The sequence below is a fragment of the Scyliorhinus torazame genome, chromosome 4 (genome assembly GCF_047496885.1).
Source record: "Scyliorhinus torazame isolate Kashiwa2021f chromosome 4, sScyTor2.1, whole genome shotgun sequence".
Classification (NCBI taxonomy): Eukaryota; Metazoa; Chordata; class Chondrichthyes; order Carcharhiniformes; family Scyliorhinidae; genus Scyliorhinus; species Scyliorhinus torazame.
Genome location: NC_092710.1, coordinates 58,691,762 through 58,706,900, shown reverse-complemented (window position 1 = coordinate 58,706,900; position 15,139 = coordinate 58,691,762). Strand labels below are relative to the sequence as shown.

The window sequence follows — 15,139 nt, the reverse complement described above, 5'->3', positions numbered from 1 at the left end:
TTCTCATCAAGACATCATTTTTATGGGAATAACATTCTGGTATACACGCTGATTCCTCCTCCGTGCATGCTTTCTGATCTTTCTGTTGTAACTCCACCAATTTTCATGAACTAAAAATATCTGCTTCATCATCCACCTGTTCTTGTTCTTTTCCAACCATCTGATCAAAAATCCCAGGATACTCGGCCTTCAACACTTCAGTTGTCTGATTTTCCACTGGCTGATCAATCCAGCTGTATCATTACCCAAGATAAACTGTATTCCTGGACAAGATAGTTTCTGTATTACTCCTACTACCACTTCACCACTCTTCACTGGACTTTCCAACTTTAGCTTATATAATGAACAATACTCTTCTCACCCTGGATTCCACATATTACCACCTTTTCTGGCAATATTCTTCCCAAACGACTTCCGGTTGCGGCTATCCGGAGCTAAGCCGCACGATTCGGCAGCTCCCGCTATTACGGACTTTCGGACTCGTTAGAGGAGCCCCAACGGAATTTTTTCGAAGCCAACCCGTGGGGAAGGGAAGAGAGAGGTCCCCCTCCAACTTTTATGGACCGGACCAGAAGTGCAACGGCCAAAAAAGCGGCACTGGAGCAGCGGGAGAAGCGAGGGAAAAAACCAAAATGGCGGCGGCCGGGGACAAAGCGGAGTGCGGGCCGGAGCTGCAGGAATTCATCAAGCGCTGCTTCGAGGAGCTGCGCAAGGAGATGCTGGCGCCTATGCTGTCGGCAATTGAAGGACTAGGGATGACCCAGAAGGCCCACGAGGTAAAGATCCAGGAGGTACAGAAAAGAGTCAGTGAGAATGAGGACGAGCTCTTGGGCCTGGCGGTGAGAGTGGAGCGGCACGAGGCGCTACACAAGAGGTGGGCGGGAAGACTCGAACACCTGGAGAACAGGTCGAGGAGAAGGAATCTGCGGATCCTGGGTCTCCCAGAAGGAGTGGAGGGGGCCGATGCCGGGGCATACTCGAGCACGATGCTCGGGGCGATGATGGGCGCGGAGGCCCCTTCGAGGTCGCTGGAGCTGGACGGGGCGCACCGAGTGCTGGCGAGGAAGCCCAAGGCAAATGAGCCACCAAGGGCGATGGTGGTGAGATTTCACCGGTTCACGGACAGAGGGAGGGTCCTGAAATGGGCCAAGAAGGAGCGGAGCAGTAAGTGGGACAATGCAGAGATCCAAATATACCCGGACTGGAGCACGGAGGTTGCAAAGCGGAGAGCGGGTTTCAACCGGGCCAAAGCGGTTTGCACCGGAAAGGAGTGAAATTCGGAATGCTGCAGCCAGCGCGACTGTGGGTCACATACAAGGACCAACACTATTATTTCGAAACGCCTGAAGAGGCGTGGACCCTCATACAAACCGAAAAGTTGGACTCTAACTGAGGGTTTGTGAGGGTGGGGGAGATGTTTGAGGTTTGATGTGTGATGGTTGTTGTATATAGGGGGTCAATCACGCGCAGGAAATGTTACATGGGCTGGGGGAGAGAGACAAGGCTGCGACAGGAGCTGCGCCAGAGGGGGCGGGGCGGGCTTTGGAAAGCGCGGGGTTTTTCCCGCGTGCGGGAAGAAAAACGAAGGAACGCATATTGATTGGGAGACTCCCACACGGGGAGGTCAATGGGACGGCGGGGGAAGCCGGGGTCAGCAGGTGTCAGCTGACTTACGGGAGTGATATGGGGGGGGGGGGGGGGAGCAAAAAAGCTAGACAGGGGTCTAGCGGGAGGGGGGGAAGGGGGGGGGGGAAAGGGTTGCTGCTGCACTGGCCGAAAGGGAATGGGACACAGAAGAGGTGGTCGGGACGGGGGTCCCCCGGCTGGGGGACTGGAGGGTGAGGGAGGCGTGGACACGGGACTGGCCCAGAAAAGGAGATGGCTAGTCGGCGGGGGTGGGGGGGGGGAGAGAACCCCTCCAATCCGGCTGATAACGTGGAACGTGAGGGGCCTGAATGGGCCGGTGAAGAGGGCTCGAGTGTTCGCGCACTTAAAGGGACTGAAGGCAGACGTGGTCATGCTCCAAGAGACACACCTGAAGGTGGCGGACCAGGTCAGGTTAAGAAAGGGATGGGTAGGACAGGTATTCCTCTCGGGACTGGACGCGAAGAATAGAGGGGTGGCAATATTGGTGGGAAAGCGGGTGTCGTTTGAGGCCAAGACTATTGTAGTGGATAATGGAGGGCGATATGTGATGGTGAGTGGTAGGTTGCAAGGGACGTGGGTGGTGTTGGTAAATGTATACGCCCCGAACTAGGATCATGCCGGATTCATGAAGCGCATGTTGGGGCGCATTCCGGACCTGGAGATAGGAGGCCTGATAATGGGAGGGGACTTTAATACAGTGCTGGATCCAGCACTAGACCGCTCCAGATCAAGGACTGGAAAGAGGCCGGCGGCGGCCAAGGTGCTTAGGGGGTTTATGGATCAGATGGGGGGAGTGGACCCATGGCGGTTTGCAAGGCCGCAGGCCAGGGAATTTTATTTTTTCTCCCATGTGCACAAAGCCTACTCCCGGATAGATTTTTTTGTTCTGGGCAGGGCGCTCATCCCGAGGGTGGAGGGGACGGAGTATTCGCCATAGCAGTTTCGGACCACGCCCCGCACTGGGTGGAACTGGAGCTGGGAGAGGAGAGGGACCAACGCCCGCTGTGGCGGCTGGATGTGGGACTGCTGGCAGATGAGGTGGTGTGTGGGAAGGTGAGTGGGTGTAGCGAAAGGTACTTGGAGGCCAACGACAACGGGGAGGTACGGGTGGGGGTGGTATGGGAGGCGTTGAAGGCGGTGATCAGGGGAGAGCTAATCTCCATCAGGGCTCATAGGGAGAAGACAGAGGGCATGGAAAGGGAGAGGTGAGTGGGGGAGATTTTGAGAGTGGACAGGAGATACGCAGAGGCCCCGGAGGAAAGATTACTTGGGGAAAGACGACGGCTCCAGACGGAGTTTGACCTGTTGACCACAGGGAAGGCGAAGGCACAGTGGAGGAAGGCGCAGGGGGCGACCTACAAGTATGGGGAAAAGGCTAGTCGGATGCTGGCACACCAGCTCCGTAAGAGGATGGCAGCGTGGGAAATAGGGGGAGTCAAAGATGGAAGGGGAGCCACGGTTCGGAGTGCGACGAAAATAAATGAGGTATTTAAGGCCTTCTATGAAGAGCTGTACAGATCCCAGCCCCCAGTATCTCCACATCATGGCTACCATCAAGGACAGTCACCTCAGCACTTCGCTTTACCGCAAACCCACGGATAACCTCACGATGCTCCACTTCTCCAGCTTCCACCCTAAACATATTAAAGAAGCCATCCCCTATAAACAAGCTCGCCGTATACACAGGATCTGCTCAGACGAGGAGGAGCGTAACAGACATTTACAAACGTTGAAAGATGCCCTCGTACGAACGGGATATGGCGCTCGACTCATCGATCAACAGTTCCAACGCGCCACAGCAAGAAACCGCACCGACCTCCTCAGAAGACAAACATGGGACCCTACCGACAGAATACCCTTCGTCGTCCAGTACTTTCCCGGAGCGGAGAAACTATGACATCTTCTTCACAGCCTTCAACACGTCATCGATGAAGATGAACATCTTGCCAAAGTCATCCCCACACCCCCACTACTTGCCTTCAACAACCGCGCAACCTCAAACAAACCATTGTTTGCAGCAAACCACCCAGCCTTCAGAACAGTGACCATGACACCACACAACCCTGCCATGGCAATCTCTGCAAGAAGTGCCAGATCGACATGGATACCACCATTACACGTGAGAACACCACCCACCAGGTACGCGGTACATACTCGTGCGACTCGGCCAACGTTGTCTACCTCATACGCTGCAGGAAAGGATGTCCTGAAGCGTGGTACATTGGCGAGACCATGCAGACGCTGCGACAACGAATGAACGGACATCGCGAGACAATCACCAGGCAGGAATGTTCCCATCCAGTCGGGGAACACTTCAGCAGTCAAGGGCATTCAGCCTCTGATCTCCGGGTAAGCGTTCTCCAAGGCGGCCTTCAGGATGTGCGACAACGCAGAATCGCCGAGCAGAAGCTTATAGCCAAGTTCCGCACACAAGTGCGGCCTCAACCGGGACCTGGGATTCATGTCGCACTACATTCATCCCCTACCATCTGGCATGCGAAATCTTACCAACTGTCCTGGCTTGACACAATTCACACCTCTTTAACCTGGGGTAACCCCATCTCTGGATCTGTAAAGATTTAATCACCTGCTAATGCTCGCATTCCAAGCATTGTCTGGCATCTTTGAATCTGTCTATATATATGTTTCTGGAACATACCTCTTCATTCACCTGAGGAAGGAGCAGCGTTCCGAAAGCTTGTGACATCGAAACAAACCTGTTGGACTTTAACCTTGTGTTGTAAGACTTCTTACTGTGCTTACCATTAAAGATTGACTATCTCTTAAAATTGTGACTTCTTTACCTGCTCCTCCTTTAAAGACTTCAGCAGTCAAGGGCATTCAGCCTCTGATCTCCGGGTAAGCGTTCTCCAAGGCGGCCTTCAGGACCCGCGACAACGCAGAATCGCCGAGCAGAAACTTATAGCCAAGTTCCGCACACATGAGTGCGGCCTCAACCGGGACCTGGGATTCATGTCACATTACATTCATCCCCCACCATCTGGCCTGCGAAATCCTACCAACTGTCCTGGCTTGACACAATTCACACCTCTTTAACCTGGGGTTACCCCATCTCTGGATCTGTAAAGATTTAATCACCTGCTAATGCTCGCATTCCTAGCATTGTTTGGCATCTTTGAATTTGTCTATATATGTGTTTCTGGAACAGACCTCTTCATTCACCTGAGGAAGGAGCAGCGCTCCGAAAGCTAGTGACATCGAAACAAACCTGTTGGACTTTAACCTGGTGTTGTAAGACTTCGTACTGTGCTCACCCCAGTCCAACGCCGGCATCTCCACATCATCTCCTTTAAATAGATCTGGCACCTTCTGATCAATCACCTCTTGATCAGGCTGTACAATCTTTTGCACCTCCTTCGCTTCATTTGGGCTTTCCTTTACCACTTTAACAAACCCCACTGTCTTATCCTGTTTTATCACATCAGCCTTCCCAGTGCTTTTCTTCAACCACCAACACTGACTTTACATGGCCTAGTTTATTACAGTGAAAACATTTGAAACTTTTCATGTCCCTTCCACCCTCCTGGATTTCTTTTTTAATCTAAGGTACACTCTCTTTATTATCTCCCATCAGATCACCTTTACCTTTACCACTTGAGTATTTCTCATGTCCCCAGTTTCTATCCCTCACAGGCAGAAACTGATGTCGGAAACCAAGCTTCGCTTTATGAAGTCATTCATAATCATCTGCCATTTCTGCTGCTAATCTCGCAGTTTTAACCCTCTGCTCTTCCACATGAGTTCTCACTACATCAGGAATTGAATTTTTAAACTCCTCCAAAAGTATAATTTCTCCGAGAGCTTCATACGTTTGGTCTATTTTCAAAGCCCTTATCCACCTGTCAAAATTACTCTGTTTGATCCTTTCAAACTCCATGTATGTTTGACCAGATTCTTTCCTTAAATTTCTAAACCTTTGTCTGTAGGCTTCAAATGCACCAAAGATGGATTTTTTCACCTCCTCATACGTCCCAGATACCTCCTCTGATAGCGATGCAAACACTTCACTTGCTCTACCTACCAACTTGTTTGAATTAGTAATTCCCACATGTCCGGTGGCCAAAAGGCTTCTACCTCCTTCTCATCAAACCTTGGAAATGTTTGGACATATTTAAATAGATCCCCACCAGGCCTTCGACTATGATGCACTTTCTCTTTATCCTCATCATTATCCTGCAACTGTACGTTTCCCTTTACATCCGCCAATTTTAACTGACTGTCATGTTTCATGACCATTTTCTGAAGTTCAAGCTCTCTCTCTTTTTCCCTTTCCTCTCTATTTTTCTTTTTCCCTGATCTGTATCTCCTTTCTCTTTCTTTTTGTTCTGCTAGGGCTATTCTTTCTTTGTTTCTTTCTTCTCTCGCCTTTTCTTTTTCCCTGATCTGTATCTTCCTTTTTCTATTTCCTCTCTCTCTTTTTCCCTGATCTGTATCTCCCTTTCTTTCTCTTTTTCTCTCATTTCGTATTCAAGCTGCTTTAATTCTTTGTCACGTTCCAGTTGTTTAATCTGTAACTGAATTTTTTTCAGTTCTAATGAGTCAGACTGTATCTCAGGCAATTTTAAATGCTCAACTAGCGCCTAAGTACCTCTTCTTTTCGCATGCTGTCAGGTAACGTTAACTGCAATGTTTTTGCCAAATCTAAAAGCCTTTTCTTAGTCTCTGTTCCTAAGTTACTGTGCGTGACCTTATCCACCCTCAAAAACTTCAGAGACTCTGAAAGAGCCATTGTCCACAACACACTTCCTACTTAAACTGAAATATCACACCTGAAAAGCAACGACAATATGCTCACCCCTCACTGTCTTTAAGTTCACAAAGCCAAACCAATAGATAGACTTTTATCCCCCTTGAGCCCCCAATTTGTTATGGGCCAGGGTTTAGAGAACCCCAAAGTGTATCATGGAGTTCACCTGACCCACAACTTGTAATAGATTGTGGTTATGGGGAACACACGGGCCTACTTTACAGGTGTGATGCAAACAGAGAGCTAAAGTACTTTTGAATTAAAACAATGTTTATTTATGAAACCAGTTAACACTTTATAACCCCACAGTAAACATCTTAACAACTATCATCACCAATCATCTTTCCTTGCAACATCCATAAGACAAAATACCCTTTTTAACACAGCGATCAGGTTTAAATTCTCTACCGAGAGCAGTTATCACTTTGAAATCATCCAAATGGTCTGGAGACGGTCTTTAGATTGCAGAGAAATCCTTACACAGCTGCTTGCTTTTCCTGCAGCTACCCAGCTCTCAAAACAAAAGTAAAAACTGCAGGGTAAAAATAATACCCGTTTCTGTAGAGAAGTTAAACCTGATGTCTTTCTGTAAAAAGGTGTTTTTTTTTGTCTTATGGATGCTGCAAGGAAAGATTAAGTGTTACTTATAGAGTACTGTATGCTTTGGGGGATTTATTGGTGTTGATAGTTGTTAAGATGTTTACTGTGGGGTTATAAAGTGTATATTGTTGTTGGTTCATTCACTACCTGCCGACAAATCTGTGACCGTCATTGTGCGTCTTGAATGTACAGATGCATCCATAGTGTTAGGGTTAAGAGCATCTTGGAGCCGGTGATAAAGGAGTCAGAATCTGCCACAGGAACAAAGAAGTGAACCATACGTTGTGGTAAATGTTACTACCAATGACCTTGGAAGCACTGATATTGAAGACCCGTGATCAGTGTCATGTGCGAGTACCTTTACGAAACAGGTGTTTATCGAATAGTTTTAGTGGGTGTACCTTTAAGAAATGGGTGTTTGTCAGATAGCTGCAGTGATGTCAGAGAGTGGGTGCAGCTGGGCTGTATGTCTTTCACTTTTGTTTTTGAGCCTGCACAATGACGGTCACAGATTTGTCGGCAGGTAGCGAATGAATCAACAACCCACTTGACCTTATCCTCACCAATTTACCTGTCACAAATGCATTCATCCATGACAGTGCTGGTAAGAGTGACCATCACACTGCTGGTGGAGCTGAAGTCTGTGATAGACAGAGCTCAGTGACCTGACAACGACTGGATCAGATTTTATTTTCATGAGATATGGGCATCGCTGGCTGAGCCAGCATTTATTGCCCATTCCAACTGCCCGATGTGGCTTGCTCGATCATTCCAGATGGGATTTAAGAGCCAACCACATTGCTGAGCATCTCGAGTAACATGTAGGCCAGACCAGGCAAGGACAGCAGCTTTCCTTCCCTGAAGGACATCAGTCTATTAGTGAACCAGATGGGTTTCACAACAGTCAACTTTGTTTTCATGGTCACCTTTATACTTTTAATTCCAAATTTTTTTAAACTCAAATTCAAATTTCACCATCTGCCATGGGAGGATTTAAGCCCGAGTTCCCAGAACATTACCTGGGTCTCTGGATTGCCACCACCTCCCCAGTGTGCAGACATGCTACATCCAGTCGAACGATATGGGTGCTGGACAAAAAACTAACAAGAAGATACTCCAAAAATATTATCCTCAATGATGGGAAATTCTTTTACATCAGTGCAAAAGACAAGCCTGAAGCACTTGCAAGAATCTTCGGCCTCCTTTTGAGGTTCCCACCATCACAGATGCCAGTCTTCATCCAATACGATTTCATGACTCCACAAGATGCCAAGAAACGGATGAAGGCACTGGATACTGCAAAGGTATAGCCTGAAAATATTCCGACAATAGTACTGAAACCTTGTGCTCTCGAACTTGCCGTGCCTGAGCCAAGCTGTCCAAGTACAGCTACAACATTGGGGTCTACCCTGCAATGTGGAAAATTACCCAGGTAGGTCTGTCCATAAAAAGCAGGACAACTCTAACCTGGCCAATTACCACCACATCAATCTCCTGTTAATCATCAGCAAAGTGATGGATGGAGTTGTCAACAGTGCTCAGCAGTAATCTGATGATCAGTTTGGGTTCCACAAGGGCCACTCAGCACTTGACCTCATTCCAGTCTAGATCCAAACACGGACAAAAGAGCTGAACTGCCAGACTGATGTTTTTAACACTAACGGCACAGAATTCTAGCAGCCGGGCTGGATATGCAATCCGTTACCACCTCTCAACTCTGCAAAATCAACCCGATTTTACGTTTCTGATCAACGCCTGTCAGATAATGTAAGAAAGCTGTAGCATCACTCATTTTTAAGAGTTTTGGATTATTTAACAAACCAGACTTTGGACTTCGACACGTCAGGATCTGGAAATCACATGAAATATTATTCATCTAAAGATGTGCAGGTTAGGTGGATTGGCCATGCTAATAACACCGCACCATTAGTGTCCAAAGATGTGCAGGTTAGGTGGGGTTATGGGGATAGGGCAGGGGAGTGGGCTTAGGAAGAGTGCTCTTTCAGAGGGTTGGTGCAGACTCAATAGGCCGAATGGCCTCCTTCTGTATGATTCTATGATTTCTGCAGTTCTTGTAATGTCAAACTCCTTTTTTTTCTACCCACTTTTTCTGTGTGTCTGATTGCAGCAGAGTGGAAAGATGCCGACATTACTTCTCTGCGTTTTTTGAATATAAAATAAACCAACCGTCTGAGCTGATTATTATGAGAGTTTGCAGTAGATTATTAGTAAATTGAATCACAAAGCAACCTGAGGGATTGGGAAAAAAATCCCACTGCAAATTTTAAAAGAATTCAAAATATCTTCAGATTCCAGATAGGTGGTAAGTGAAAATAAGTACAGTAAAGCTGACTCTCCCCTTCCGTCACAACATCTTTTAATTAATTTGTCATTCTGTCAATATTGTGATATGTAAATAATCCAAACTCACTCCATGTCCCTCTCACTTACCCGATGTTCTTGTCCACTGAAAATCCTCTCGTATGTTAACAATGAGCTGACTCCATCCACCACTTCTTCAATCGCCTGTTCTAGTCTGTCCCGGTAGAATTTTGTCAACTGGAATTGCTGATAATCATCACGCTTTGTCAAAAACTCAGTGACTGAGGAGTTCGGGTCTGTGAACACAAATGAAGATGAAACACATTATCCAATTTCATCCCAGAACTCTATGTTTCGTCTTAGATTGAGCATCTGAATCCGCCTGTGAACCACATTATCAACAAAACCTGGGCTAGAATTCTCCGGCCGTTGGGATTCTCTTTTCCTGCCGGCAGTGCACCCCTGCCTGTGGCTTTTCCAGTGTGTGGGGTGGCTTCAATGGGAAATCCCATTGACAAGCGGCAGGAAGAGAGAATTCCGCTGCCAGCGATTGGGCGCCGCCGCGAAACACGCGGCTGGGGGACTGGAAAATCCAGCCCGACAAACCACTTCTCATTATTCTTAAAATATGGGCAAAAATGCTCAACACAGCTTATCTGCTCCAGGCTCACCTGACCATCATTTGTATCTAAATTGTTGAGTAATAATTTGACCACAAAATATAGATATAAAAGTTTGTCTGCAACACACATCTCCACTGACTGAACAGCTTCAAAATGCAGCAAAAAATGGTCAGTTTGCATTCTGGGATCAACCTAGTGAATCTCCTCTGCACTCCCTCCAGTGCCAATATGTAATTTCTCAGGTAAGGAGACCAAAACTGAACACAATACTCCAGATGCGGCCTCACCAACACCGACACAATTTACATAGACGATATGGAGTTGGGGACCAAGTGCAATGTGTCAAAGTTTGCAGACGACACTAAGATGAGTGGTAAAGCAAAAAGTGCAGAGGATACCGGAAGTCTGCAGAAGGATTTGGATAGGTTAGGTGAATGGGCTAGGGTCTTGCAGATGGAATTCAATGTTGCCAAGTGTGAGGCTATCCATTTTGGGAGGAATAACAGCAGAATGGATTATTATTTAAACGGTAAGATGTTAAAACATGCTGCTGTGCGGAGGGACCTGGGTGTGCTGGTGCACGAGTCGCAAAAAGTTGGTGTGCAGGTGCAACAGGTGATTAAGAAGGCTAATCGAGTTTTGTCTTTCATTGCTAGAGGGATGGAGTTCAAGACTAGGGAGGTTATGCTGCAATTGTATAGGGTGTTGGTGAAGCCGCATCTGGAGTATTGTGTTCAGTTTTGGTCTCCTTACCTGAGAAAGGACATATTGGCACTGGAGGGAGTGCAGAGGAGATTCACTAGGTTGATCCCAGAGTTGAGGGGATTAGATTATGACGAGAGGTTGAGTAGACTGGGACTGTACTCATTGGAGTTTAGAAGAATGCGGGGGGGATCTTATTGAGACATATAAAATTATGAAGGGAATAGATAGGATAGATGCGGGCAGGTTGTTTCCACTGGTCGGGGAAAGCAGAACTAGGGGGCATAGCCTCAAAATAAGGGGAGGTAGATTTAGAATGGAGTGTAGCAGGAACTTCTTCACCCAAAGGGTTGTGAATCTCTGGAATTCCTTGCCCAGTGAAGCAGTTGAGGCTCCTTCTTTAAACGTTTTTAAGAAAAAGATAGATGCCTTTCTAAAGAATAAAGGGATTCGGGGTTATGGTGTACGGGCCGGAGAGTGGAGCTGAGTCCACAAAGATCAGCCATGATCTCATTAAATGGCGGAGCAGGCTCGAGGGGCCATATGGCCTACTCCTGTTCCTAGTTCTTATGTTCTTATGTTCCTGCTCCTTAATTCTGGGCATAAAGTTTATATCGTAACAACTTCCGGAAACATCTTTGTGTTCTTCGAAATCTCTTCATACTGGAACCGAGCAATTCATTTTATTCTCCTTAAAATCTTATGCTCAGGTTCAGTTTGGTCCAAGTACTTCAGAAACCTCGAGTAGAATTTTCAGGATAGCTCACCAGACCAAGAGACAGTGCCTAACGTGCAGCTGCTGACTCTCACACACCGACTGCCATTTCATGCTCAATTGAGCTCCGATTGGCAGTGGGTGGAACTTTCATCCAGCATTGGAAGGAAGTCCCGCTTTGAGAGCTGTCGGCCAATCAGATTTGTCAGCAGCTAATTGTCGCCCTCTACTGGCTTCGACTGACAAAACAGACGAATCAGTCATAATTTGGATTCTACTCAATACAAACTTTATTTAATACAGCTTTATTTAACTGAATAAGACGTTAGTTATGCACTTATTTGAACAGTTACATAGGTTTCAAGATTCACGACTTGAACTCAAAATACTACCCGATAGAGAGGACTGGCCAGGCTCGCTCTGGAAGATTCACTATTCTTCTCAGAGTTTCAAACTCAGGATCTCTTCTCCGTGAATATTTATCCTCAGGGTTATTGCTGCTGAAATCTCCGAAGCATCTTTTTTAAAAAATTATTTTTTCTGAGTTGCAAAGCCAGAGCTCAGAGTGTGGACACGGGTGAACTCCTAATCCAGCTCTTTGCCGGTTCCAAAAACCAATTTGAATTCAAATTGAACCCAATTCATGGTCCCCACAAGAGAGACATACCAGATCCGAGCAAAAGGCCAAGCAGATACTGCACTTGATCTTAGCCACAACGCCGAGAAGCGATAGCTTCTTCTTTTTAGTTGGTTTTAGTTTTTTTTCCAATAAACAAATTTACCTCATTGTCATCATTGTTCTTGGAGTCTAATTTTCGCTGTTATCAGTGAAAGTTCAGATGTACAATTGTCCTTCCTAATTTTCCCACAAAACCCATTTTGCCGAGCTGGAGCTTGTCATACACAAGTCTGTTAGCCTATTTCACCATCATGCCTCACGGCACAATGTTAGCCATTTCTCTGCCTCAGCAATCTGTTCAACCCGGCCAGGCAGAGCGCTGCAGTGGTCAGAAGTGGTACTTTAGTACCACACACACCCCTCACTCTTGCCAGTATAGTAATTCAGGCCAGGTGGGATGAATGGCCAACGGCGGGCAACCTTCCACCACCGAGAAACATCGCACAGTGGGGCGGAGGCAGAGAAAAGATATAGCAACTCAGAACTGGGCCTCCTACAGGCACTGTGGGCCAACAGCAGCAGCAGAATCATATAGAACTATAATCTCTAGCCTGATGGTCTGGCATATTGCCCACTCTAACATTGCCACCAAGCCAGGGGATCAAACCTGGTTCAATTAAGACATTCAGATGACATGGCAAGACCAGCACCAGGCATACATGAATATTAAGTGTTAACCTGGTGTCTCTATCTCCATAGCATCACAAAAATGAGAACCCTTCCCTCCTGCTCCAGCGCTGTTGCTATATTCCCGTAACAGCCTCCCCGAACAGGCGCCGGAATGTGGTGACTAGGGGCTTTTCACAGTAACTTCATTTGAAGCCTACTTGTGACAATAAGTGATTTTCATTTCATATTGACTTGACTCATGCGCTAAACCTCAAGTAGTCCATGCAGAGATCACCACCTTGAAGCTTTGGTTATCAGTTACATGCTTAATTCATAATATTCCCTAAATAAACATCAATTCCAGGAAGTTCTTCCATCTTTCCTTATACGTATTCCTTACCTGTTTTTTACCGCCACTTTCCAACAGCCTATTTGTGGTGGTCTGCTCTCTGGTGACACACGGTTATTCAGAAAGACACCACTCTGAATTGTAGCCATCTGGGATGGCCACTTCCAGAATACAAAATGGATGCTCGCAATGACTGTAGAGAACTATGGACAATGTTAAGAAAGCAAGCAGGCACAGAGCCTGTATGCGTATTGAAAAAACAGCTCCCAGACGGGAGTGAAACTGTAGGTCTATTAACATATTGAATCCCCATCTCCGGGAACAAAGGAAAGACGCTCAAGCAACCGATCTAGCTCCAGACTCCCCGGCGCCAGTTCCCCAAACTGAAAACGTAAACAAAGCCAGGCCAACGACCACCTAGGACACGCCCAGCCATCAGGGCACCCACCCCTTTATTGGTCAAGATCAATACGAGTGATCAAGATACGGCCCAATTAATTGGGGCCAAGTTCAAGGCCCACCCAAAAGCGCGCGAAGCCCCTTCAGGTATAAGAAGAAACCCCCGAGAGAGAATCGCTCTCTTGGACTCGGCTCTCACAGCGGAAAGACCCTTCCACCAGCTGCACCAGAAGCAAGTAAGTCCAAGGTCAGCGCTCGCTACCAGACGGACGACCTTAGCTGTTCTCCTGTGCCCCTTCGAACCCAACAGCCTCAGATCCGAACAACGGCCATTGTTCCTCTGACTGAGTGGGCGCCCAAAGCTAAGTATAGGCTTTAGCAGTAGTGATAGTTTAGTCTGTAGTATTTTGTGCATGAGTAGATATTGCTGTGTGTGTAAATAAATAGTATTGACTTTGAACTAACTAACTGGTGTACCGGCTCTTTGATCAGTGTTCGGGTTTGAACCTTGTGGCGGTATCGAAAGATACCTGGTGACTCTAAAGCAAACATAATTAGGATCAAGGAAGGCGACCATATTGACCGCAATATTTAGAACCAGAGAAACAGCAACATTACTGGCGCCATCTGACGGGACTCGACCTAGAAGTGGCCTAGTCACTCCGAGAGAACCCAAATTTGAATTGGAATCCAATTGGAAACAGAAAAAACCACACGTGTAAGAACGATACTGATCAAACCTTCAAGATTTGGATGCGTGTTATTTGCATGCGTACTAACAGGGATATAAGGTAAACCTGAGAGATTTTGTTGCGTGAAACTGTCGGGCGTTTTGTAGACCGGAAATTAGCGTAAGCCGTACCCGTATTTACATCACCACTTTATCACCCCCTGTTCCAAATTCGTTAGAGACCCCAGAGATAGCGATAGAAATGGCAATGGAAAGCCTTATGAACCCCAGGAATTCGAGGTTGCAGCGACCAGTAGAGTAGGACAGTATCCCGTATGGGAAGAGGAAATCAGAAAATGGCCCCTTTGGAGCGAATTCTGCGCGAATGATGAAACAGGTCCCGGAAGTATAGGGCATACTTGGTGGGAGAACCTGACAGAGTTCCATAGGAAGAGCTTAGGGAAAGCTCGCAAGCCGATGGCAATCGTGTCCTGCTTGGCACAATTGCAAGGCACAGAGGAGGTCGTGAGGACGCTCCGTAGAGAGATTGAGGAGAGAGACAAGAGTAGTGAAGGAGATGTGAGTGGATGTGTGAGAGAGAGAACAGGGAACTGAGAGAGCAGTCGGCGAGGGACAAGGAGATGGCTGATGCCAAGCGGGCACACCAATCTTGTCTCGCCCATTTGAGCAGCTTTCAGTCCCAATATGACAAAGCCTATCAGGACACGCAACACGCGGTGTTGGTAAGACAGGAAACCGAACAGGTTGAACAGTTACAAAAACAGTGTAACGATTTAAAAGCAGCCCTACGAGGACTCCACACTTCCACGATGGAACAAAGGCCGAGCTCGGTAGATCACGCAAAGTGCCGGAAGCAAATTCCAGAATTGCAATCCCTGCTTTCTGTCCAGAATGGGTTCCAGAGCACGTTTGGACCCCAGTTAGACCAGGAAAATGGCCCCGATTGGCAGAAGTTAAACGAGACTGTCCACAGATATGTACATGGCACACGTACACAGGACAAACCCCAGAAACAAAAAGCACCCCAACCCCCGA

The 15,139-nt window shown here is 47.1% G+C and overlaps 1 protein-coding gene across 2 annotated transcripts in view; it reads right to left on the bottom strand.

The window, feature by feature from the left end:
* Nucleotides 1-15,139, bottom strand: part of LOC140410234 (NACHT, LRR and PYD domains-containing protein 3-like) — a 96,284-nt gene that overhangs the window by 61,995 nt on the left and 19,150 nt on the right. For both annotated transcript variants that reach the window (XM_072498187.1, XM_072498188.1), the window contains exon 3: nt 9,467-9,633. In XM_072498187.1, coding sequence (XP_072354288.1) covers nt 9,467-9,633 — 167 coding nt within the window. The remainder of the gene's footprint in view (nt 1-9,466; nt 9,634-15,139) is intronic.